Here is a 25,840-nt window from a genome sequence, read left to right on the forward strand (position 1 = left end):
CCTCTCAACATTTTTAATGCTTAAAGCAGTCCATAGTAAATATTAGAAAGACTTTTATTTCATCCTGCTGCCTCCATTAAAAGACAGAGCTTATCTATTGGTCGCTGGATAACATTGGCTTTGGTTTTAACCAAAACACTTCTAACAAAGCCTTTGGCATCTGGAAAAGTCTTCATAACACGGCCCATTGTCCATGCGCTCCTTGGTGCCGAGTTATCCACAATAACAACCAGATCTCCAGGGCTGAAGTTCCTCTTTCTGCTGTTCCACTTGCTTCGTTCTTGCATGAGTGGGAGATACTCCCTTATCCAACGTCTCCAGAAAAGATCTGCAAGATACTGTGCTTGTCTCCATCTTCTTCTTGAATATTGATCTGTTTTGTCAAAGACTCCTGGTGGTATGGTTGCTTTCCCTTTCAGCTGGAGTAAATGGTTTGGTGTTAGTGGTTCTAAGTCATTGGGGTCATTTGACACTGAAGTTATTGGCCTGTCATTTAGGATGGCTTCTACTTCACATAGTGCTGTTGACAGGGTTTCATCGTCCAGTGTTTGTTCCTTTAGAATAGATGTGAGGGTCTTTTTGATTAGACGTATTAGTCTTTCCCAGACTCCACCGTGGTGAGCCCCATAAGGAGGGCTAAAAATCCATTTTATTCCCTCTACTAAAAGAGCCTTTTGGATTTTCTGATGATTTAGCTCTCTTAATGCTTCTTGTAGTTCCTTTTGTGCTCCCACAAAGTTTGTCCCACAGTCTGTTCTGATGCTCATCATTGATCCTCTTCTGCAGATGAATCTGCGTATAGCATTTATGCACGAGTCTGTGGTTAAGAAATTGGCCATCTCCAGGTGGACAGCTCGACTCACCAGACAGGTGAATATGACTCCCCATCGTTTCACCTGAGCTCGTCCTCTTTTTACTTCAATAGGACCAAAGTAGTCAATGCCAACATGACTAAAAGGAGGTAGATCTGGAAATAAACGGTCCTCAGGAAGGTCCGACATCTTCTGTTCACCAGGTTTTGCCTGTATGCGTCTACAGAATACACAGCTCTTGATAATTTTTCTGGCTAAAGAGTTTGCATGTGGGAGCCAGAATTTCTGCCTTAGCTTGGAGAGCATGTGGCTCCTTCCTGAATGTCCAACTTGGTGATGAATTTGTTGTAAGATGAGGTTAGATATATGTGAACCTTTAGGTAAAATGATTGGGTTTTTCTGGTGGATTGGCATTGTACTTTTATTTATCCTGCCGCCAACTCTCAAAATGCTACCATCAAGCATCGGATCCAGTTTGAGGATGGTACTTCTTGAACTAAGAGGTTTGCCTTGTTCCAAGTAAGTAAATTCACAGTCAAAGTAGCGTTTTTGTTCAAAACAAATTATAGCTTTCTCTGCATTTTGCATGTCCTCCACTGACAGGTTGTGGGTTTCATGTTGATTTTTCAGCTTTTTCATCACTCCTGAAGACAGGTGAGTTTGACTTTTTCTTTGCTGGCTTAGCAGTAGAAGATGTCTTTTCACTTTTAATATCCAGGCTACCGCCTTCTGAAGTTTGTTCCATGATGAATGATACTTGATTAGCTTGCATACTGGATGTTGATCCTCCACTATCACACTGTTGATTGTGATCTCCTTTCTCACCTCAGGATCGTTTGCTGGTATTTCTTCCAGACCTTCTGTGTGCCTCGGCCATGTTCTTTTTTCTCTGCTGAGATATTCTGGACCGGTCAGCCATTTTGAACTTATGAAAGATTCCACATAAAGCCCTCTTGATGCGTCGTCGGCTGGGTTGACTTTTGAACTTATGTATCTCCACTGGCTGGTGTGGGAGAGGTCATGGATTACTGCAATCCTGTTGGATACAAAAGTGTGAAATCTTTTTGTTTGATTGTGAATATATTTCAACACAGATGTACTATCTGTCCAGAAAGTTGAATCTGTAAGTGGTAATTGCAGCTCTTTCTTTAGCATTCGATCCACTTTTACAGCCAATGTTGCTGCTGTGAGTTCCAGTCTGGGTATGGTCATCTGCTTTAGAGGTGCCACTCTAGCTTTTCCAAATATGAAGCAGACATGGATTTGACCTTGGTGATTTGATAATCTGAGGTAGCTTACTGTACCATAGCCTGACTCACTTGCATCACAAAAGTGATGCAATTCAGCAGTTTCCACAGGATCAAAGTTTTCAGGCTTTATGCACCTTGCAACTTGAAAGTCATGTAGCAGATTTAACTCCTTGAGCCATCTTTGCCAAGGCTTTGCAAATTCCTGGGGAATGACATGATCCCATCCATATTTGGTTTTGCAGAGTTCTTGGAGTAATTGTTTGGCTTTCAGGACGAAAGGAGAAAGAAATCCTAATGGGTCATATACTGAACTCACTGTGGAGAGTATACCTCTTCTGGTAGCAGGTCGACTCCTGATGGTTACTTTAAAGCTGAAGGTGTCACTGAGAGTGTCCCAATGGAGTCCAAGTGCAGACTCAACTGTTATTTGTTCCTTAAATGCTCCAGCTCTGTGATGTTCAGGGATGCTTGCCAGCACTTCATGGTTGTTGCTGACCCATTTTGTTAATATGAAACCTCCCTCACTGCATATTTTGGTGAGATCTGTGACAAGCTTCATTGCCTGATTTACTGTTGCCACTGATCGGAGGCAATCATCCACATAAAAGTTACTTTTAATGGTTTCGATAACCTCATCGGAATAATGCTTCTGGTTGTCAGTAGCAGTTTGACGCAGAGCAAAATTAGCGATGCTTGGGGATGATATAGAGCCAAAGAGGTGAACTTTCATCCTGTAAACCTCCAGAGGTTTGTTAATGTTTCCTTCTGGCCACCACAGAAACCTCAGGACATCTCTGTCTTTCTCATCCACATAGACTTGATAAAACATTGCCTCAATGTCTGCCATTACTGCGATTGGTTCTTGGCGAAACCTTAGCAGTACCCCAATAAGGGTGTTTGTTAAATCAGGCCCTTGGAGGAGCTCCTTGTTCAGAGAGGTTCCTTGATATGAGGATGTACAGTCAAACACCACCCTCAGTTTGTGCTTTCGTTTATGGTAGACACCATGATGTGGAATGTACCAGACATGTCCATCCTCCCTGCAAAGCTGCTCAAATGGAACCTTTTCTGCATAGCCCCTTTTCAAAATGTCCTCCATAAATGATGTGTATTCTTCTGCATACATCCTATCCTTCTTAAACCTTTTCATAAGGTGCTGTGTGCGTTCCTTAACCATTTTATAGTTATCAGGCATAACTTTGTCTTTATTTCTGAAAGGAAGTGGTAGGTGATAGTGTCCATCTTTAATATACAATGAGCCAGAAGCAATCTCCATAAAACACTTATCCTCAACAGACATCTCAATTTTCTCCTCATATAAGTTCTCAGAGAAATCCTGGTTATATTGTCTGATGAGCAGATCCTTCAATTCAGTAACAGAAATTCTGTTACTTGACACTGCAATAGGCCCAGCATATTCTGCGGTACTATCAACACCAAGTGGTCCAGTTACCACCCATCCAAGTACAGTTTCCACTGCGTATGGTCCATTATCATGACTATTTATTATTTTCCATGGCTCTAATGCTCGAGGAATGTCAGTTCCAATGAGGAGTTCAATGTCTGCCTCAATTTTCTTTAAATGGACACCACTGAGATGAGGCCACATCTCCAGATCAGCTTGTGTGATGATGTTTTCTTTTGAGACAGGTATTTTATCCTGTGTGTAAACCTTCGGCAGGTCCAAATATGTACAGCCCTTCAAATCTCCCACCTCTAGTCCTCTAACCTCATAGGTTTCTGCAGGCTTTTCCTGTCCCATTGTTCGCAGAAGTATCTCTGTTTTGCGTCCTTTCAAATTTAGTCGGTTCATCAATCTTACAGTACAAAACGTTGCAGTGCTGCCCGGGTCAAGGAAAGCATAGGTCTGAATATATTTGTCCCCTTTTGCCACCTTAACTCGGACAGGAACAATTGCAAGTGCACATTTTCTCCCGGCCCCGGTTGAGTCACCTGCTGAAACAAGAGCACTGCTTATGGGAGTTTCTTCAATCTCAGTTTGACTGTCCTGCTTTGACACTTTTGCACTTTTAATATGGAGTACTGTTGGATGTCTCATTTGACAAACTTGACACATTAGTCTCCTCTTACAATTTTTGCTTAAATGACCTTTTCGTAGGCAACCAAAGCAATATCCGTGACTTCTCAAAAATTCAACTTTACTATCACGTGACTCTGTTTTAAAATGCAAACAGTCAGTTAAGTTGTGTTTTCCTTCGCAAAATCCACAGTGAGGGATAATGGGACTGGGTGTGGTTTCAGGAGGTGGTGGAGGCAAAACTGATTGCTTTATAGCACATCCTGTATTCTCGGTAACTATTGATGTTGCAAAACTGCTGTTTTTACCTCTTATTGATTTTAGTTCACCTTTGCCTCTTGGGAATGTTTTTTTGGTTGTTGTTTGGTCTTGAATGTCTCCAAACAAAGGATCCAAAAGCATGTTAGCATGATTTTCCACAAACTCAACAAGATGTTTAAATCTGACTCTCCTGCCAGTTTTCTGTTGTATTTCATAAGCTGTGGTTCGCCATCTTTCTCGCAGTTTATAAGGTAGTTTGGATGCTAGCAGCCTTAAGTTTGATGGGATTTCAAGGTCCTCTATGTACTGTAAATCTTGCATTACATTACAACATCCTCTCAAATACATTGCATATGCATACAGCATTTTTCCATCCTCAGCTTTAATTGCTGGCCAGTTCAAGGCTTTATCCAAATAAGCTCCAGAAACTTTAATTTCATTTCCAAAGTGCTCCTTTAAAAGTTGTTTAGCTTCTCTGTAGCCTCTACTTCCTTCCATATGTAAGCAGCTGCGAACCAAATCTCTTGGCAAACCAGATGTAAATTGTTCTAGATAATACAGTCTGTCTTTATCATTTTTAGTCCTGTCTTCAATTAATTGTTCAAATGCATGAACAAAAGACTGGTATTTTAATGGGTTACCATCAAACACAGAAATATTTCTCGGAGGTAACAAAGACAGGTTTTGCTGGCTGACAATGAGTTCTGCTATGTCATTTTGTCTTTGAATAACAACATTAAAATTGTCATTAGCAGCAGTAACAGCCACATCTGGGTAATCTTGTACAGTTTGAGATGCATTATGATCATAAGTTGCAGCTTCAGTTTCACTTTCAGTGGGATTCTTATTTTGAGGTTTATTCTCTGCTGTGCTTAAACCCCTGGGAGAAGATGCACATCTCTCAAAAATAGTCCGTTGAAGTGGAGTTTTTGGTATAGCACCTAGCTGCATAAATTCCACATTGCCCTCTATCGACTCTGGTTCTTGATGAGAGCTATAATATTCATTCATACCATCACCTAAAGATGGTTTCTGGTCCACCTCATCACTTTGCAAGGTCTTTATTTTAGCGGTTGATGCTGCAAGATCAGCTTCTAGCTCAATTCGCTCCATCTTTAACTTCAATTTTGCTTCCTCCATTTGCAAAGCATGTTTCTCTTTCAAGGCAGCTACTCGTGCCAGTGCAGCAGCCTGTTCTGCTTTGGCCTTTTTTAACTCTGCAGAAACTGAGGAAGATCTGGATGCTGATGATCTTATGGAAGAAGAGGATTTTGATTTCTGTGATACATTGGATATGCTGTCAGATGGTCTGATTGTTGATTGTACAATGTCTTTTTTCCATGTTTCGACATCGTTCAAAAAATAATTTAGGTTAGTTAGTCGAGGCTCAAACCAATCATCGTAATCATTTTCTTTTTCTTCCTCTGATAAGAGCTCTTGAACTAACTTATGAGCATTTCTAAACTCATCCACAGCTTCCTTAAATGCTTGCACTGATTCATTGACTGCATCAACATTTCCTGCATCCGACATCAAAGTCTTGATTTCATTAATCTTTCTAGTACATGCACCCAGTCTGCCTCTGCGCGAAAGAACGCGCACCTTTAACATGTCCTCAGACGCAGGAGGAGTTTCAGGATCAGACATCGTTAATTATCACACAGATCCCTTCTCTTTCAAATAAGTTCATCAATAAAAATTCTTCTTTGCCACTGTCCTTTTTCAAAATCAACAACTTTGCTTTCGGTAGTGATCCATAGTTTCTTTGTAGCGCAGCGGCGCTTTCATTCATAAACTTAATCAGCTGGTTTTACTCACGGCCCGCTGGCTGCTTTCTTTGTTCGTCTGCGAGTGATCCGCTGGATCCCCCAACTTTGCGTCTTTCATCAAGTCATCAGTGAAGTTTTTCCACTTGTTACGGCTACTCTTGGATTTTAACAAAAATCAAAAATCAAAAAGTGCCAGAGTAGTTTCTAGGAGGAGGGTTTTCCGACTCATCCAAAACAAAGCACTCGCGGAAAGTTTTCTGGTGGCAAACGGTGACTTTCTCAATGTACAAAATTAACAGAAACACTCTCCGAGTTGACTTTCCAAAAAATGTAAAATTAAACTTTATTTGGTGCGGTGGAAAAACTATTTCACCCCTCGCTCCTTAACCAAACAATCAGATGCCCTGCAGCAGCTGCTTCCGCTGCCTAATCACAGCAGGAGGTCACCTGATAAGGAGGAGGGTATAAACAAAACAAATAAATAAACAAGTTACAATAGATGTATTATTTATATAAATTTAGATCTGTAACCTTAATACATTAGCAAAAATAAATTAATCCACTTCTTAATAGGCTCCAACAGCAGCTTTAAATCAACTATACCCAGAACAAAGAGTTATAAAATATTTATAATACAATGTACTTGTTGAGTACAACATAACTGGTCACCATACTACAACTACTTTTTAATTACAAAGTAGTGACGTCCTTCAATATCGTACAGTGTACACATACACTGGGGTAGAAATGCTATCTTGGGCTACACACCGTACATGGAAAAAAAGGTAAAGAAGATTGTAGTGCTCTAGCACCACCTGTTGTCTGTCTGTGCACGCCCTTGATTGTCCTGTATTCCTTGTGCCTCATGAAGAAACCCATTCTCACAGCATGATGCTGCCATCACCATGTAACAGGGTATATTCCACAAAATTTGCTTCTTTGCCATCAGAAATCAGTAGAAGGTCAAAATCATGCAAATGACAATTCAACTGCAAACCGAATTAAAATATTTTTGAAAAAAAGAAAATAAATTAGTAAACTAGTAATTGCATGGTATGAAGATTTTTTAAAAGAAAAATAGTATTACAAAAGTTAAAAAATATTGGTATTTGTCATCTTGTGAAGGTAAGCCATGTGAGTTTGTCAGCTTGCTCCACCTCTTCATGATGCTGTTTCTGAACAGCTGTGAATAATGAACAGTCAATCCCTGAGCTTCATAACTCAGCTTGGGTAAGCCAGTGGCAGCAGGGGGTCACATTTATTTTTTGTCCTTCAGAACTCTGCTCTATGTTTGGAACACAACAGCACTCTGAAGTCACAGATCCGTGAATGCAGCCGATTCCTGTTTCTCTCAAGGTTTGTCTCCTAACACCTTCGGAGGATGGCAGAAGGCGCTGATGGGGAGGAAGAGATCCAGTTCCTGCGTACAGTAAGTGCTATTTGCTTCCATTCACAGCACGGAGTACAAGTTTTTTTAAACATTGCAAAGTGAAAAATCTTGGGCGTTTCTTTAACTTGCTCTTTGCTTAGGTAGAACAGAGACAGACAAAGACAGGTGGCTGCTATTCTTTGCATTGTTCTCTATTTATATCCCAGCTGGCACTTGATATATTAGTTTTGTCTCGTGACACATTAACTACAGACCTCATAAAACAATCGAAGGTGTTATACAGGAAGGTCTGACAACAGGTTTAACTTCAGGTTGACCTTTTTAATGCAATTTAAAAAGTAAGTCCTGTAAAACAAATAATGTCGATGGCTGAATAGGAGTTCACTTTTATGTTCTGAGGAAGATGATTAAGAAGCTCCATGATATATTTTTTTAAGTCTTAGGCATAAGCAATGTTTGTAAGAATAACATTTGTATTTTTTAACAAACATGGAACTAAGGATATAAGCAGAACTTTATACTTATAGATGAATGAACTTGGATAATTTGACTCAGTTGCTCTATGCTTTATGATTATACTGCATTGTGGGTTCTTATTGTGGTTTGGATATTCAGAGAAGTTGAAGTTGTGAATTGAATTTATGTGATCAAAACTAGTTCTCTGTTTTGTAAAAAAGAAAGAAAGAAAGAGATGTTTGCATTACAGGTTTTTAGACAACATTTTAGTGATCCTTGTGATATTATGTCATGAAAGATTTTCTTGTTTTTCATTAATACAAGTCTGTTACAGATTCAAAAATGCTTTATATTTTACCAGTGTATGATTCTGGAACCAAAAACAACAACAAAAAAAAAACAAAAGAGCATTGTTCATCAAATCTCTTCTAAATTATTAAGATTTCTTCATCTTACCATTTTTCTCCTGTGTACTTTCAGTGTATTATATCTAAGTGTTAGAGACATTTAGTTTATTTTTGCTGCAGTATTCTTTGCCGGTGTATCATATTTCACTTTTTGATCTCCATGCCACCGCCTGTTGAAGGACACTGTGTGTTGGCAAGCGGACTGCGGTAATGTTACACTCTTTATTTGGAGGGTCAGTGTTTATACTCCAACATTGTGTCGCTCACGTTTTCTTTTTCTTATGGCCTGATTATCTGTGCACTACATTTCTGGGCAGGGGTGGGGTGCGTTTAAAGTGCTCACATGCTGGTTAAAATGTATCAAGTGTTAAAGAAGTCATTTGAAGAAACAAGTCATGTGTGAATGCATTGACATGATGGAGTTTAGATGTGTCTTCAGATATTGTCCCTTGGTGTGAAACACAGCACTATATGAAATATGTGAGCAATGTGTCATTAAGTTACTGTCACTCGGGCGCTGTTTAGGCTTGAACTCAGCTGGCTTCTATATTTACTGTGTGAGGATTAGCAGGTTCAAAGCTTCACCCAATTCAGCACCTGCTTGCTTCAGTCCATGCGGGGACAGTGCTGCTTGATTTATTGCTGTTTCTGCTGAGATCGTAGCATCAAACAATCCTATCAGACTGTTCAAAGCCGATCAGCTGCAACGAAAAAGATAGGTTGAGCTCATGTTTTACACCGCATGTTGCCAACGCTAAAGGAAGCGAAGCTGGCACAGAGTCTGTGACTGTTGCCATGGCAAGGAGGCCATGCTTTACAGAAATAATGGGACCTCCATTCCTTTTTTGTTTACAAAAATATAAAATATATATTAAAAAAAATGAGAATTACGACATTTCACAGAAAGGTTTTTAACTTCATAATAAGTTTGTTTTGGTATGTATATATATATTGATATTGAAAGCTGCTCCAGATAAAATCCCATCTTTAATTTGAATATGCTGAATATGTTTTTAAAAAACCAACAGCTAAAATGCTTAAATCGCTACCCGCTGGCAGTGGTGGATCTCTTCGCTTTGGGCACCACTGGATCAAGGAGCTGCCCTAGCAGTTAAAAAAAAGTTATCTGATAGCTACACACCTATTTGCTTATAGATGAGGTTTTAGATCCTTGCCAGAGCTTTTTTATCAGATAAAAAATGATTACTTGCTGGATTTAGCTACAGGAAGTTACCAAATGGATGAAAAGAAAATGTAGCTCCTCAAGAGTTTCCGTTCATGCTAGAACTCAGTGATCAGACTCACAGACGGCATGTCTTGATAAAACAAAAGCTTGCACCCATCTCTGACATGCTGTTCAATGGTCACATTTAAACATGTCTCTCTATTCCCGAAAGATCAAGACATATCTGTAATGTTGCTCTAAATAGGAAGAGCCATGAATGGGATATGGGGTGCAAGTAATATCGGAACGCATTTCAGGAATGATGTGCGGGCAAAGCGTGTCAGTCCCTTGAGTGACAATCCTCAACTCAGTCTTACCAAGGACAAAATGTTTCTGCACAAGGCCTTAGAATTTCCCGTATCCTTCCAAAACAACGCTTTAAAGTGCCTTAAACATAAAAACTATCATTAGAACCATATCAACACTCTATACATGAACTACACAATTATTGACTCCAATAGGCTAATCAATTCATAATTATGACATAGTCATCTAATGTTTGAAGCCACAAAACAATTACAGAATGATTCAAACTTTGAATTTCTCAGCTAGAAAGAATCTTGTGATTGTGACCTTCAGCTTGGAATAGTCCAAAGACTAAGCTCTGTCAGTGAATGGTAACAATGTCATGACATCATGAAATAACGATTGAAAATGTCACATTCTGAGAGTAGAATATGATGCATAGTTTAAGAAAGCCAGACTATTGAGATGAAGCTTCACACTAGAATTACTGCAATGAAGAAAACATATTGAGAAAGTGGTGTGTATAGCAAGTGAATTAAGGTTAACGGGGGAATACAGAGGATCTGTCCAAAAGATGAAGTTTCTGTTTGACTTTGTTGTCTGGTAAATTGACAGCTCATATGTTTCAAGCAAATATCCCTTTTACTCTTCCTCTTTCTAGGATGATCAAGTGGTGCTGCAGTGTACTGCGTCCATTCTCAAGGAACAGATCAAACTGTGTCTGTCATGTGAAGGGTTTGGGAATCGGCTGTGTTTCCTGGAGACCACATCAAATGCTCAGGTATACAACGCAAGCAAGATTCATTGCTTTTTGATTTGCTATTCCCTCTAAACATCACCGTTCACTGGTTATGTTTTTCTCAGAATGTCCCACCAGACCTTGCTATTTGCTGTTTCATTTTGGAACAGTCTTTGTCCGTGCGAGCTTTGCAAGAGATGCTGTCTAACTCCTCTGTGGATGAGGTATTGCACAATCAACCATAGTTTTAAAATGTAATTACCTTTAAATGGTGTGCATATGTTTAAGCAATGCTTACTCACTTAAGCTAAATGTATTGTTTCTGTTTTACCCATCAAATCCTAAACCTGGTGACTGGAGGCGGTTGATCTGGACAAATGGGTAAGTGCTGCCCTAAGGGACATATCTCATAGCAGTTTCATTGACATATTTTATTTTGTTACTCTGGAGTTTAATGTATTTACTTTTGCACTCAATCACTGCATGGCAACACAATCATAAAGACGCAGCAGTTTTTATGTCTCTACATAAATGTGCTATGAACTCATCAGAACTCATTATGATTAATGTTACTCTGCCTTTTCCCATTTTCTTCAGTCATCACAAGGTGGAGGTAGTCGAACTCTTCTGTATGGACACGCCATTCTCCTGAAACACACTCACTCCAACATGGTGAGCACAGTAACATTCGTTCTGCTTGCCTACACTTAACAGCAGGTAGGCATCATAATACTATGGCATTCAGTTCATTGAGTTTGTTTATGTAGTGCCAATTAGCAACACTAATTGGCACTACAATTACACTTTTTTGTCTTGACAAAAAAATGTAATTCATATCCAATGACATCTGATTTAGATGAAATAAATCAAATTAATTTTAATGCAATATTATCAAAGTCATACTCAAATCGTATTACCTGTGATCCAGTGAAATCAAGACTATAGAACAACAAATTACTTTCATTTTGTAGAGATTTGTGTTTAAATCCAACTGATTGCATTTAATTGTTTAATTTGTAACATTTTCCCAGCCTGAACAAGCATGTGGTGAAAGTGGAAAGGAACCACTTTCCTTTAACAGAAAAAAAAACTCCATCCGAAACAGGCTCTGTGTGGCCGTCTGCCATGGTGAAGTGGTTTGGAAGACAGAGGCAGACACATAAAAGAAAAAACAAACACTGGTCCAAGACTATTTTTGAAGCAATGGTCACAGCGTTAATGGTCAGAGAAAGTCAGGAAATCCTCTGGCAGCCTAAGCCTACAACCTATTCCAGTTCTCATTGGATTCTCTCCTGACCATTGATATTTCCCTCCTCAACACTTTGAGATATTTGATCCAGGTTTGTTAGGGCAAAAACACATCTTTCCTGAGTACCTCTGAATAGCAGCATTAGACAGAGGTAGTTCAGTTCGCATTAAATCCCTCTAACTAAAGCTTTGGTTGTATTCTTGTATTATTTCATAAAGACTCTGAAGTCCGCGTTATTCCACAATCTTAATTTGTTGTCTCGTATTTACACCATAGTACTTGAGCTGTCTGACTACATCTCGGTCACTGACTGACAAGCTGGCCTTCGATGTGGGCTTGCAGGAAGACTCCACAGGTGGCTTTAGATGTTACTACTAAGCATGAACAACACACATATGGATTGTAGGGGGAAACAATATTCAATTTATGTGTTGTAGGAGAGGCCTGCTGGTGGACCATACATCCAGCCTCCAAGCAAAGATCAGAGGGTGAAAAGGTCAGGGTGGGAGATGACCTCATTCTTGTCAGTGTTTCTTCAGAGAGATACCTGGTAATTATTGTTTCATTACTATTAAATGATGCTTGTTTGATAATGAATATTACTAATTTTAAAAACCTTGCTATGTCCAGCACCTTTCCTATGCAAGTGGTGACCTAATGGTAGATGCCTCCTTCATGCAAACACTCTGGACCATGACTCCTGTGATGTCTGGCTGTGAGCTCGCCGAAGGTCTGTAGTTCCCCCAAAATTGGCTCTGCCCCAGGAGATTGACATTGTGTTATAAAGAAACTGTTGCCTTCCAGGTTTTCTGATCGGAGGATATGTGCTCAGACTCTTTCACGGTCATATGGATGAGTGTCTGGCCATCCCATGTGCAGATCAGGGGGATGACCAACGCAGGTGGCTGTTGCCTTGTTTTGTTAGATCTTTTTTACCCCTACCTTGTTAGGAATTTTAACAGCTTGTCAGTTCACCATCTGGAAATGCCCAACTTGATCAGAATATTATTCTCCATATCCCAGAGTTGCCCATTATGAAGGTGGTGCCGTTTGCAGTCATGCTCGATCCTTATGGAGACTAGAGCCACTGCGAATCGGGTGGGTATCTTGCTCTTTCTTCCTTTTCTAACATTAACTGAAAAGACTTATTTTGCTGACTTACTTTTGCATTTTTACAGATGGAGTGGAGGCCATATCAAATGGGGACAGTCTTTCCGGGTACGCCACATAACAACAGGGCGATATTTGTTCCTCGACGAGGAGAAGGGACTTCTGTTGGTAGACCCAGAGAAAGCCAATTCCAAGATGTCTGCTTTCTGCTTCAGAATTTCTAAGGTTTTTGTTCAACCAGCTGTCAGGTTTATTTTAACTTGTCTAGATTAGAATTTAAGATGTACATATACACATAAGGAAACAAAACTTTTTTTTCCATTTAAAGGAAAAAATTGAAGTGGCACAGAAGCGGGATGTGGAAGGCATGGGAATACCAGAGATTAAGTATGGGGAGTCTATGTGCTTTGTACAGCATGTTTCGTCTGGCCTTTGGCTTACATATGCTGCTGTAGATGCCAAATCTGCTCGCCTAGGACCTCTGAAAAGAAAGGTAAGATATGTCAAGTTTGGGGCTAAATCTAAGAGTTTCTAAAAGTGGCTTTCCAACAGTGTACAAGATTTAGATATTTTTGTTATGTTTCTCCATATTTGAGTCAAAAGTGATTTTGATATTCTAAATCGTGTTCCCACTGGGACTGACTTCCACCCCCTTTTCCTACGTTTATTAACATTTTAAATATTCCTGAGAACATTCATACTATTCTATGTTTTTCCACATTTTGTCATGTTTTAACCAAATAATCTATGTGTTTTTAGGGATTGTAAGTAAAATGCAAAGTAGCAAATAAGGATGAAGTATAAAAAAAATGTTCAAACTTTTAAAAGAACTTGAGACTGGGGAGAGAGTTCACCTTCCAGCAGGACAATAATCTGAAACCCAAAACATGCAACCAGTCATAAATCCAATTGAGAATCAGTGCCAAGAATTTAAAATAGATTTTCACGGATGCTCTCCATCCAGTTTGACTGAGTTTGAGCTTCTTTTTCAAACCAGAATGGGTGGAAATGTCAGTCTTTATATTTGAAAAGCTTTTAGGAAAATCACCTAAATGACTGAAATATGATGCGATATGTCTACGTTTTGGGTTTTTGCCTGATTTTAAGTGTCCATGACTTTGTCTCTCAGGCCATACTGCATAAAGAAGGTCACATGGATGACGCGCTCACAGTTGCTCGATCTCAGACCGAAGAGTCTCAAGCTGCCAGAATGATATACAGCACAACAGGCCTCTTCAACCAGTTCATCAAGTAACTTCATTACTCCCCTATTAACCTTTATGAATGTGTTTCTTTATTATCCGGTAATCAACATTTTTTTTTTACCCTTTATGTTTGTGTCACGTTTCCAGAGGTTTGGATGCATTGAGTGGAAAAAACAAATCTGCAAATCCGCCATCTATGCCAATGGACGCGGTGGTGCTCTCACTGCAGGATCTCATCTTTTACTTCCGACCACCTGAGGAGGAACTGGAGCACGAGGACAAGCAGTTCAAGCTTCGCTCTCTGAAGAACAGGCAGAACCTTTTCCAGGAGGAGGTTGGCCAGCCTAATGAGGATTTAATCAGTGGAAATTAGCTGAAGATAGATTTAATGTCACTTTTATTAAGTTGACTTTTTCAAACCTACCTGTAAGATTTCTTATTTTATCATAGGGGATGATTTCCCTGGTTCTGGACTGCATCGATCGGCTCAATGTGTACAACACTGCAGCCCACTTCTCAGAGTACGCTGGAGAGGAAGCTGCAGAGTCATGGAAGGAGATAGTGAACTTACTGTATGAGCTTTTAGGTACGTCCTGCACATTGCATTTGATAAACATATTTTGGGGTGATTTGGTTTCGTTAATTTTATTTCTTGCTTTTCCGGTTCCTGAAGCTTCTTTGATCAGAGGAAACCGCACTAACTGTGCTCTTTTCTGTGACAACCTGGACTGGCTGGTCAGTAAGCTGGATCGTTTGGAGGCATCTTCAGGTATTTCTGGCAGAATGGTTTGGTTTGAGCTCATTCTTTATATAAAATATACATAGAAATAAAAGCTGATGGTTTTATTTAGAAATTATTAATCTTTTTTTTTATTTCTTGGATGACTCAGGAACCTCTCTGAATACCTTGAAGTCTTTTCTAATACCCAAACTTCTGTATGTTCTCATTTGCATGACAGGAATTCTGGAGGTGTTGTACTGTGTTCTGATTGAGAGTCCAGAAGTGTTGAATATTATTCAGGAGAATCACATTAAATCAATTATCTCTCTCCTGGATAAGCATGGGCGCAACCACAAGGTTTGTAAATTCAAAATACTTTGTTTAGACTGTTTCTAAGAGCAGTCAATTTGTTAATTGCATTACTGACAGACCTTTAACCACCTATTCTGTCTAGGTTTTGGATGTGCTGTGCTCCCTGTGTGTATGCAATGGGGTGGCTGTGAGATCTAACCAAAATCTCATCACAGAGAACCTACTTCCAGGCCGTGACCTCCTTCTTCAAACCAACATTATTAACTATGTAACCAGGTGGGTAATTTTATGTGAGCGAATACCCCACCACCCCCTGCTCCCCCTCTCCATCTGCACAGTTCATCTGAATTGATTTTCCTTTTTCTAATACTTTAGCATGAGACCCAACATTTTCCTTGGAACTTGTGAAGGATCCACTCAGTATAAGAAGTGGTACTTTGAGGTGATGGTGGATCATGTGGAGCCGTTCATTACCTCCCAGGCGTATCACCTGCGAGTAGGTTGGGCTCTGACGGAGGGCTACAGTCCTTACCCCGGTGGAGGGGAAGGATGGGGGGGCAATGGTGTCGGCGATGACCTTTACTCCTATGGCTTTGATGGGCTTCACCTGTGGTCAGGTAAAGCAAACAATCGCTTGACCATAAATAATACAGTTGGGGTTTATGTTCATTTTAGTGGTAAAAGCTTGAGTCTAAATTCTGACATTTAAAGCAAAGCTGAAAACGTTACAGTCAAGTTTCAAGCAAGTGGAGAGGTAAACTTTGTCAATTTCCACCAAGACTACAAAAACTGTGTGAGCACAACAGCTGAATTGTGTCATACACAGATGAATCATTTAGCACACTGCCGGTTTGCCTTCAGCGGAAATGTCTTGACTTTCCGCATTAATTATCTAAAGCAGCTATGTACATCTTATATGTTTCCTCAGGTGTCATTTTTAGACATCTTACTAATATTTAAAATGGCTAATGTGTCTTCTTCCCTAAGTTACTACTTCAACACTAAAAAGTGTTGCAATCTGAGTAACCTGTTACCATTTTGATATGGAACATTCACTGTCAGGAAAAAAATGCTGTGGTTTCAAGTTATTAATATAGGCTAACCACCAACTGAGTGGGTTAAGCATAACATCTCCCTGTTTCTCAAGCCAAGTGAATTAATTTCTTTGTTTTATATTGTGGATTTACTTGTAGGGCGCGTACCACGGCATGTTGCTTCTTCCAGCCAACACACTCTGGCAGCAGAGGATGTGGTCAGCTGCTGTTTGGATCTAAGTGTGCCGAGCATCTCCTTTCGTATCAACGGACACCCTGTGCAGGGAATGTTTGAGAACTTCAACCTCGATGGCCTCTTCTTTCCAGTTGTCAGCTTTTCTGCAGGCATTAAGTATGGCACTTTGAAGGTTTTTTATTCTCAAAGTTTCTGTGTCTGTCCTGTCCCACGGCTCAGTATTTTAAACACCTAATGTTTGTTTTTTTGTTCCAAATACAAGGCTGCGGTTTCTTCTTGGGGGCCGTCATGGGGATTTCAAGTTTCTTCCCCCTCCAGGCTATGCTCCCTGTTATGAGGCAGTGCTGCCAAGGGACCGATTGCGGATTGAGCCCATCAAGGAATATAAACATGATTTTAATGATGTTCGCAACCTGCTCGGTCCAACTCAGTCCCTGTCTCACACAGCATTCACTCCCTGTCCTGTGGACACAATTCAGGTAAATTCTGCAAAGGAGTTTTAGCTTTTGCAAAACGTATAGTGTAGAGAACAAATTCTAGTGTTAGTGAGATATCTAGCTCATCTTTGGGAATTTTGCCAAAATTCCTAAAGAGTATTAGGAATCTTTTTAAGCAAAAACTGCATTTTGCTTAAAAATCATATTACATTGGTTTTAGTCTCAGTTAATTAACTTATTTTCTTCTTTCAGATTGTACTTCCTCCTCATTTGGAGCGCATTCGAGAGAAACTCGCGGAAAACAGTCATGAGTTGTGGGCTGTTAATCGCATTGAACAAGGGTGGACATATGGACTGGTGAGTGTTTTCAGGATTTTACATTTTTTATTTAAATTTTGTAGAGAAAGCATTGCTGGGAACAAAAACTATTTCTCCAAGCAAATGTTTGTGCTCTTCTTTTTCTAAAGTTTCGTGATGACAACAAGAAGATGCACCCCTGCCTGGTAGATTTCCAGAGTTTGCCTGAGCCGGAGAAGAACTACAATTTAGCAATGTCAGGAGAGACACTGAAGTACGTAAAAGTTTAAATCAACAGTCCTTGGTACTTCTGACGATCGCTCCTATTTAGTGTGGAGTAGCATAATCTATGATCTTAATTATACTGAAACCTGAACAAGAATAGAAGAGGAAATAGATGTGAAAATGTAACCGTATTACCAGACTTTGATATGTATTGTTACCTCTAAAACAAGGGTGCCCAAAGTGCGGCCAGGAGTATATTTGTGGAAGTTCGACATGAAAAATGTGTAGGACCTGTGTCTAATGTGTATTGTGTTTACTTTAACAGGACTTTGCTAGCTCTGGGTTGTCATGTGGGAATGGGAGATGAAAAAGCAGAGGAAAATCTGAAAAGGACCAAGCTCCCCAAAACGTGAGCTGCAACATGTTATACATATGACATTTGAGTGTGGCACCATGTAATATTATTTCATTTTAATGATAAATGCCATGGTTGTCTATTTGAAAGATTCACTTACTCTTCACATCACAATGTATTGCTTGTTAGCTACATGCAAAGTAATGGATACAAGCCAGCTCCCTTGGATCTTAATCACGTCAAACTGACTCCAAATCAAAACACTCTAGTGGAGAGACTGGCAGAAAATGGACACAATGTGTGGGCAAGAGACCGGGTTCGACAGGGCTGGACGTACAGTATTGTACAGGTATCAACTTCTTTATGTGCAAAAATGCTGTGACAATGAGTAATAAAAACGTTTCAATGTTTACTGTTTAATTGATTTGGTTTTAACTTCAGTTGGACTTTTTTCAAATAGGACATATTGAACAAGCGTAATCCCCGTCTGGTTCCCTACAATCTGCTGGATGAAAAGACAAAAAAGACCAACAGAGACACAGTTTGTGCAGCAGTTCGCACTCTTATCGGCTATGGCTACAACATAGAACCACCGGATCAGGAGAGTAGTAAGTTTATACTGCTATTTCATCTATTTTAATAGAAATCCTTCCATTTTGCCTTGTCTCCATGCTTTCTTATTTACCAGAAAAACATTGTAACAAACTTTCTTTGTGTACCTCTAAAGGCAGCCTAAGTCTCACCAGTATTCCTTAAATCCTGGTTGTAGCATGTTCTTTACTGCCATGTTTTTACTCTAGGTGGGCATGGACCGGGCAGCTCCCGTGGTGATAAAATCAGAGTGTTCAGAGCTGAGAAATCTTACGCCGTCACACAGGGGAAGTGGTACTTTGAATTTGAGGCTGTGACTGTTGGAGAGATGAGAGTGGGCTGGGCCAGGCCTTGTGTTCGTGCGGATACTGAACTTGGTGCTGACGAGTTGGCCTATGTCTTCAATGGCTTCAAGGTGGGAAGCAGATTCACTTGAATTGTGAAAGTGGGCTAAACCCTTAATGATGCTAAATTCTCTTGATCGACGTTTTAGGCCCAACGTTGGCATATTGGAAACGAGCCATTTGGCCGCCAGTGGCAGTCTGGTGATGTGGCGGGTTGCATGATAGACCTCACAGAAATGAACATCATGTTCACGCTCAATGGAGAAATGCTGATCAGTGACTCAGGCTCAGAAATGGCTTTTAAGGATATTGAGATAGGGGAAGGTAAGTACAGATCCAAAACAGAGCAGAAATAATCGAATAAATGGACATTGATGATCATGCTTTAAACATTTATAGGTTTCATACCCGTGTGCAGCCTGGGGCTGTCGCAGGTTGGTAGAATCAACTTGGGTCAGAATGTCAGTAGTCTTCGTTACTTTACTATCTGTGGCCTGCAAGAAGGATTCGAACCATTTGCTATCAACATGAAGCGAGACATTACAATGTGGTTCAGTAAAAGCCTTCCCCAGTTTATCACTGCTCCTACAGATCATCCACATTTTGAGGTATTAATACAATGCTTCTCTCAAATTATTTCTAAATATCAGTTTTCCACATGAAAACGTAACTTCTTTGCACTCTTTTCTCTAGATATCACGTGTTGACGGGACAGTGGACACTCCCCCTTGTCTCAAGGTGACTCACAAGACATTTGGGTCTCAGAATGCCAACACAGACTTGCTGTTCTTCAGAGTCAGCATACCAATTGAGTTTCACGAGACCTTTAAAGTCCCTGCGGGGACAACACTTCTAACTCGGGCGCTGACCATTCCCGAAGACCAGGTATTAGAGGTCGACCCAAACTCAGACTTTGAAATACTGAAGAAGTCAGCCACTCGCAAAGAACAGGAAGATGATAAGAAGGAACCCTCCGTGCCTAAAGAGACTTTGGCCATCAAAAATGGAGAGAACGAGAAAGATGCCTCTACTGAGAAAAGCAAAAAGAAAGGGTATGTGGTTATTTAGTATTCTGAGACAGAGAGGACAATTTGATTTTTATGCAGCTGGGATGTTAATAAAGTATAATAATAGCCAAAAATTTTGAGACCGACAGAGGTTCATTTTCTCTTACATTTGCTGCTTTAGTGTCGTTGCATCTTTTTGCCAGATGTTTAAATTATTTTTTTCAAACATCAATAGGTTCTCAGTGAATGCAAGATCTCTGGTCAATTAGTTTTATCTCAGCCCCTTTATTATCGCATTGTCCTTGTGAAATGGTGCCCCAAAATGCTGGAAAAAAGTAATGTCCTTACCAAGGTGAAAGGTCACACAAAACTCCAGATGGTGAAACATCTACTAATACAACTTGCAGTTGTATTAGTAGAGCAGTGCCCTGCTCTCGAGCCAGGGCACGAGAGCAGCAAAACAAATCAAGACAAGAGTAATGAAAGAATTCAGAAATGAATTACATAAAATGAGGAGCTTGAAGCCAGAGTACCTGGAGAGAACACACATGCACACCCAGAACATGCAAACTCCTTGCAGAAAGACCCCGGGCCGTTAATCGAACCCAGGACCTTCTTGCTGCAAGGCAACAGTGCTACCAACTGCAGCCCATGCAATATGATAATGCTATAAAAACCAAAGCAGTTTAAGATTTCTATCAGTCTCAACATTTGAACCAGCATGTACTATACATGTAGTAAGTGGTTTTGTCATTTACAGATTCCTTTTTAAGGCAAAGAAGGCTGCATTAATAACTCCGCCCCCTGTCGTTCCCACTCTGCCTCGCTTAGTGGAAGATGTCGTACCAGATGACAGGGATGACATGGACATAATCCTGAACACCACAACTGTATGACTATTACTCATAGTTATTTCATTGTCAATGATCAAGTGGAAGCAATTTAGACTCTAAAATCTGAAATTGAAGGTTTATTTTGTAACAACCATGAATAATATGCTTAAACCAATAAGCTTTTCATGTCCTTTTTCAGTATTATTACTCAGTGCGAATATTCGCAGGACAGGAACCAGGGGGCGTGTGGGTAGGCTGGGTCACACCAGACTATCACCAATATGATCTTCACTTTGACCTCAGCAAAGTGAGAAATGTAACAGTAACTGTTGGGGACGACAGAGGAAATATTCACGACAGGTGGGTTTGTTTCCCTAAACATGTAAAAGCGTGCTCCAAAATCCTGAGTCTTCTTGGTTTGTCTGCCTTCTGCAGTATAAAGCGCAGTAATTGTTACATGGTGTGGGGAGGAGAGTTTGGCAACTCCCAGCAAACCCGTGTCAGTCAGGAGGACTTTGTGATTGGCTGCCTCGTTGATTTGGACACAGGACTCATGACTTTCACTGCTAACGGAAAAGAGATAAACACCTTTTACCAGGTTTGTGGGCTTCTGCCTTGGTACGGTGAAGTTCTCATGAAGTCCTGGTCAGTTGCAGCATCATCTACTTTCAGGTGGAGCCGAACACAAAGCTTTTCCCAGCTGTCTTCGTTCAGCCTTCCAACCAGAATGTGATTCAGTTTGAACTTGGCAAGCTCAAGGTAAACCTCCACGACCTACTCTGTTACCAAATCTTTACCCACACTACAGCTGTACAGGTTAAGAGGTTAACACCAGTCAACATCTTACCTGACTGGTGAAAAAAATTTGATTTTGCATACCCTCTGTACTAAAAAGATAAGGCAGTGTAGTGATCAATCTAATTGTTGTTTAACATTTAGGATTAAAGACAGCAGTCCCCTCTACAGTAGAGCAATTTGGATGAAATAAGGAATAAGTTTATATTATTCACTCGGCAACAAATGGCCTTGTTACTGAAATTATCCAACTTTGATTATTCTCCCTGCAGCAAAGACTTTCCCACCTGAGAGAGCTGTAGTCAGTGCACTCAAATTTAGCTAATGTTTATGGGTTCTTATGTTTAACCTGCATGGCTAGCGAATTTGGATTTCTACTAAATTAAGATGCAAAGAGAATTATCAACCAAAGGTCAGACTTATGTCCAAATAAGTTTTCCTTACCAACGTCATGATCGATCCTTCTTGTTTTGCCAGAACATCATGCCATTGTCAGCGGCCATGTTTCGGAGCGAACGCAAAAATCCAGTTCCGCAGTGCCCTCCTAGATTGGATGTCCAGATGCTAACCCCAGTGATCTGGAGTCGTATGCCCAACAACTTCCTGGCTCCAGAGACAGGCCGTGTTAGCGAAAGACTTGGCTGGATGGTGCAATGTATGGAACCACTCACTATGATGGCCCTTCACATCCCAGAGGAGAGTCGGTCAGAAATATTTCCTTCTGCATGCCAAAAAGAAAAAATAATTTATTTCAGTTTTTTCTCGTTAAACCTGACTGTGTTTTATTTAGGTGTATAGACATACTGGAACTGTCTGAACGAATGGACTTGCTAAAGTTCCACTATCACACTCTGAAGCTCTATGGCTCTGTGTGCGCTCTGGGTAACAACCGGGTGGCACACGCACTGTGCAGCCATGTGGACGAATCTCAGCTTTTCTACGCCATAGAGAGCACCTACCTGCCGGGCCCAATGAGGAGCGGGTTTTACGACCTCCTCATCAGCATGCATCTAGAGTCTGCTAAACGCAATCGCCTCGGAACGAATAAGGAATTTATAGTTCCGATGACGGACCACACGCGCAGCATCACTCTTTACACCGTTAAGTCTCACGCTTTGCCTGGGGTCGGCCTCACTACGTGCCTCCGTCCAAAACTGCATTTCTCCTCCGTTGGGTTTGTGGGGACAGATGCAGATATTTACACACTGAGTCCAACCATCCCCTTACAGGTGAGATTTACTCATTGTAATATGTTATAGAAACTCTCTAGAGAAAGAGATACATTAATTTTTCTTGTATTTCCAGGTGTTAAAGACCAAGGCTCTGAACATGCTTATCGAAGCTGTCCAGGATGGAAGTCAAGCCATGAGAGACCCTGTGGGAGGCAGTGTTGAGTTTCACTTTGTTCCAATCCTGAAACTCATCAGCACCCTCCTCATAATGGGTGTGTTTGACGATGAAGATGTCACGCACATCCTGAAAATGATTGAGCCCACAGTCTTTCATACTTCAAAATCAGAGGAACCTTTGGAGGAGCCGTCAAAGCTGAACAAACAAGAGGAACCATCAAAAGCCGCAGTGGTCAATGAGGATGAGCAGGAAGTTGAGGCAGAAGAGGACGAGGAGTTTGAAGATTATGGTTATGATGATGAAGAAGAAATAGAGGAAGAGGAAGAACTAGAAGAAACAGATTTAAATGTGCCACAAGGGGAAGCAGTGGAAATAGATTTCATAAATGGTGAGAAAGGAGCTGAGGAAACAGAGAAAGAGACGAAACCAGTGGAAACCTGTGGGGAATCTAGAGAGGAACACCTCGAACAAGGACTTTTTCAGATGAAACTACCAGAGTCTGTAAAACTGCAGGTACAAACTAGTATTACAACTTTTTTCACCAAAAAGGTTCCTAAACAATGTTAGTATTCATTTTGCTTTTGTTATCTAGATGTGCACCCTGTTGCAGTATTTCTGTGACTGCGAGCTACGACACAGAGTGGAGGCCATTGCTGCTTTCTCAGATAAGTTCGTCACCCAGATACAGTCCAACCAGAGGCAACGCTACAATGAGCTCATGATGGCCTTCACCATGTCAGCTGCAGAGACTGCACGAAAGACCCGTGAATTTCGCTCTCCGCCGCAGGAGCAGGTAAGAAAACCATATATGAACCTACAACTGCAACTTCCATCCCATACAAATAGAAAATCAAGCAAATATGGATTAGATTTTCTTCCATTAAATACCTATTTTAAATCAGATTTTTTGAATCCAGGTACCTACATACACTGTATAAAATGTTTTCCCACTGTCTGACATCAAATCAGCCTGTTCAATATTTCCGCATGGAAAGTAATAAAAAAATTGTCTAGCTATTCTGCCATTAAGCTTAAAAAGTGGTATTGGTTTTCCTAACATAAAACAGTGAAAGTCTAGACTTATCTAACGTTAAAGGGTGAGGGGATAATGGTTGTCCTATTATATAGACTTTGAAGTAAAAATATGATTCTGATTAGACGACATTAAATAACATTTTGTTACATATGTTGCTGATCTCTTTCCAAAGAGTTTTCATTTGCTTGTGCACTATTGTGTAGGTCAACATGCTCATGAACTTTAAAAACTGCCCTGACGACGAAGAGTGTCCAGTTCCTGATGAAGTCCGTGACTCCTTGCTGGTTTTTCATAATGCTCTTCTGACACATTGTGGTCAGTTTTAATCTGCTACACCCAGTCTGACATGAATTCTTTAAATCTTTCCTCTTCAAGGGGCTAACAAATTAAATGTTCAATGCTTAATTTCCAAACTAAAATTTGCAGGTGTTCATATTGATGAGGAAGAACAGGGGGAGGAGGTGGACAATTCTCTTCGCGGGCGCCTGCTTCGTTTGCTGGAAAGGGTGAAAAAGTTTCGGCAGAAAAAAGTGGAGGTGGAGCTTGAACCGCAGGAAGATAAAAAACCAAGTGAGCTGTTGCTCCGCTCTGCCACGTGACGTTACAACACAGATATACCTTTTTTTTCCCTGGCAGCTATGGCTTGAAAGAGAATCTCACATTTAATCTTTGAAATTTTGTTTTGTCCTTGTTGTTTATTCCCCTTTCCCGATTCTACCAGGCACATTGCAGGAGCTCATTTCCCACACCATGATCCATTGGGCCCAGGAGTCATTCATCCAAAACCCCGAGTTAGTGCGTATGATGTTCAGCCTCCTTCACAGGCAGTATGATGGACTCGGTGAACTGATGCGTGCACTTCCCAAGGCTTACACCATCAACGAGGTGTCGATACAGGACACCATGGATCTCCTGGAGTGCTTGGGTCAGATCCGCTCCCTGCTTATTGTGCAGATGGGTCCAGAGGAGGAGAGGCTCATAATTCAAAGCATTGGGTATATGAATAAAAGTTTTGATTGTGGTTTTTGCTTTGGTTAAAACTGAAGGTGACAAGACATTTATCCAATCATTTTCTGCTCCTTAGGAACATCATGAGTAACAGAGTTTTCTATCAGCACCCCAACTTGATGCGTGCTCTGGGGATGCATGAGACTGTCATGGAGGTTATGGTTAATGTGCTGGGTGGTGGTGACTCAAAGGTATTCATTTTCAATGTCTTTGTTTGGGTTAAATACTGATGGGACTCAAGGCTAAAAAAGTACAATTTTGTGGTACATGTGAAAGTAAAAACTACAACCTTAAATAGCCTTAAGCTCAACTTGATCATGCTGTCTTTCAACAGGAAATCCGCTTCCCTCGAGTGGTGACAAACTGTTGCCGTTTCCTCTGCTATTTCTGCCGCATCAGTCGCCAGAATCAACGTTCCATGTTTGATCATCTCAGCTACCTTTTGCAGAACAGCGGCATTGGCCTTGGTGACTGTCTCTGTTCACTTCTACAATTCTTACTGCTGTAGCCCAGCTGAACATGGTGTGCTGTTTGTTCAGGAATGCGCGGCTCTACCCCGCTGGATGTGGCTGCGGCATCTTGCATCGACAATAACGAACTGGCACTGGCTCTCCAGGAGCAGGATTTAGAAATGGTAAAATATTGCTATGACACCCTAAACAGTAGATTCACTTTACTTATCTGTCAATGCTAATATTTTTGTAGGTGGTGAAATACTTGGCGGGGTGTGGGCTTCAGAGCTGCCCCATGCTGCTGGCTAAAGGCTACCCTGACATTGGTTGGAATCCCTGTGGTGGAGAGAAATACCTTGACTTTCTTCGTTTTGCTGTTTTTGTCAATGGTAATTTACCAAATACTTAAATTCTAAAATTTAACTTAAAGTCACACTTACCTTCTCCTTTTCTTGTTTGACAATAACAAGACATAAGATGATTTTCATTCATCTAGGAGAAAGCGTGGAAGAGAATGCCAACGTTGTTGTGCGTCTTCTCATTCGAAGACCCGAGTGCTTCGGTCCGGCTTTGAGAGGCGAGGGTGGTAATGGTCTGCTGGCTGCTGTGGAGGAAGCCATCAAAATATCAGAGGACCCTGCAAGAGATGGTCCCAGCATTAAAAAAGACAGACGTTTTCCCATGTAAGAG

General features: G+C 40.7%; 1 protein-coding gene across 6 annotated transcripts in view; it reads left to right on the forward strand.

Annotated features, from left to right (window-relative positions):
* The first annotated feature begins 7,371 nt into the window (after positions 1–7,371).
* Positions 7,372–25,840, forward strand: part of LOC102219066 (ryanodine receptor 1-like) — a 47,492-nt gene continuing 29,023 nt past the window's right edge. For 5 of the 6 annotated variants that reach the window (XM_023342120.1, XM_023342119.1, XM_023342118.1 and 2 more), the window contains exons 1-46: positions 7,372–7,559; positions 10,516–10,635; positions 10,719–10,817; positions 10,954–10,974; positions 11,191–11,265; positions 12,119–12,197; positions 12,280–12,392; positions 12,473–12,572; positions 12,647–12,743; positions 12,866–12,940; positions 13,021–13,177; positions 13,281–13,445; positions 14,082–14,203; positions 14,305–14,491; positions 14,608–14,743; positions 14,831–14,926; positions 15,117–15,235; positions 15,333–15,466; positions 15,566–15,807; positions 16,384–16,576; positions 16,683–16,899; positions 17,110–17,214; positions 17,325–17,428; positions 17,705–17,788; positions 17,924–18,083; positions 18,195–18,342; positions 18,535–18,740; positions 18,819–18,993; positions 19,069–19,277; positions 19,363–19,721; positions 20,437–20,566; positions 20,709–20,869; positions 20,945–21,107; positions 21,182–21,268; positions 21,782–22,008; positions 22,095–22,533; positions 22,610–23,167; positions 23,247–23,447; positions 23,894–24,005; positions 24,117–24,260; positions 24,412–24,685; positions 24,775–24,889; positions 25,033–25,165; positions 25,238–25,332; positions 25,404–25,539; positions 25,647–25,833. In XM_023342120.1, coding sequence (XP_023197888.1) covers positions 7,512–7,559; positions 10,516–10,635; positions 10,719–10,817; positions 10,954–10,974; positions 11,191–11,265; positions 12,119–12,197; positions 12,280–12,392; positions 12,473–12,572; positions 12,647–12,743; positions 12,866–12,940; positions 13,021–13,177; positions 13,281–13,445; positions 14,082–14,203; positions 14,305–14,491; positions 14,608–14,743; positions 14,831–14,926; positions 15,117–15,235; positions 15,333–15,466; positions 15,566–15,807; positions 16,384–16,576; positions 16,683–16,899; positions 17,110–17,214; positions 17,325–17,428; positions 17,705–17,788; positions 17,924–18,083; positions 18,195–18,342; positions 18,535–18,740; positions 18,819–18,993; positions 19,069–19,277; positions 19,363–19,721; positions 20,437–20,566; positions 20,709–20,869; positions 20,945–21,107; positions 21,182–21,268; positions 21,782–22,008; positions 22,095–22,533; positions 22,610–23,167; positions 23,247–23,447; positions 23,894–24,005; positions 24,117–24,260; positions 24,412–24,685; positions 24,775–24,889; positions 25,033–25,165; positions 25,238–25,332; positions 25,404–25,539; positions 25,647–25,833 — 7,307 coding nt within the window. In that variant the 5' untranslated portion in view covers positions 7,372–7,511. The remainder of the gene's footprint in view (positions 7,560–10,515; positions 10,636–10,718; positions 10,818–10,953; positions 10,975–11,190; positions 11,266–12,118; positions 12,198–12,279; positions 12,393–12,472; positions 12,573–12,646; positions 12,744–12,865; positions 12,941–13,020; positions 13,178–13,280; positions 13,446–14,081; positions 14,204–14,304; positions 14,492–14,607; positions 14,744–14,830; positions 14,927–15,116; positions 15,236–15,332; positions 15,467–15,565; positions 15,808–16,383; positions 16,577–16,682; positions 16,900–17,109; positions 17,215–17,324; positions 17,429–17,704; positions 17,789–17,923; positions 18,084–18,194; positions 18,343–18,534; positions 18,741–18,818; positions 18,994–19,068; positions 19,278–19,362; positions 19,722–20,436; positions 20,567–20,708; positions 20,870–20,944; positions 21,108–21,181; positions 21,269–21,781; positions 22,009–22,094; positions 22,534–22,609; positions 23,168–23,246; positions 23,448–23,893; positions 24,006–24,116; positions 24,261–24,411; positions 24,686–24,774; positions 24,890–25,032; positions 25,166–25,237; positions 25,333–25,403; positions 25,540–25,646; positions 25,834–25,840) is intronic. The other variant, XM_023342122.1, reaches the window with a different exon arrangement.

The sequence above is a fragment of the Xiphophorus maculatus genome, chromosome 11 (genome assembly GCF_002775205.1).
Source record: "Xiphophorus maculatus strain JP 163 A chromosome 11, X_maculatus-5.0-male, whole genome shotgun sequence".
NCBI lineage: Eukaryota > Metazoa > Chordata > Actinopteri > Cyprinodontiformes > Poeciliidae > Xiphophorus > Xiphophorus maculatus.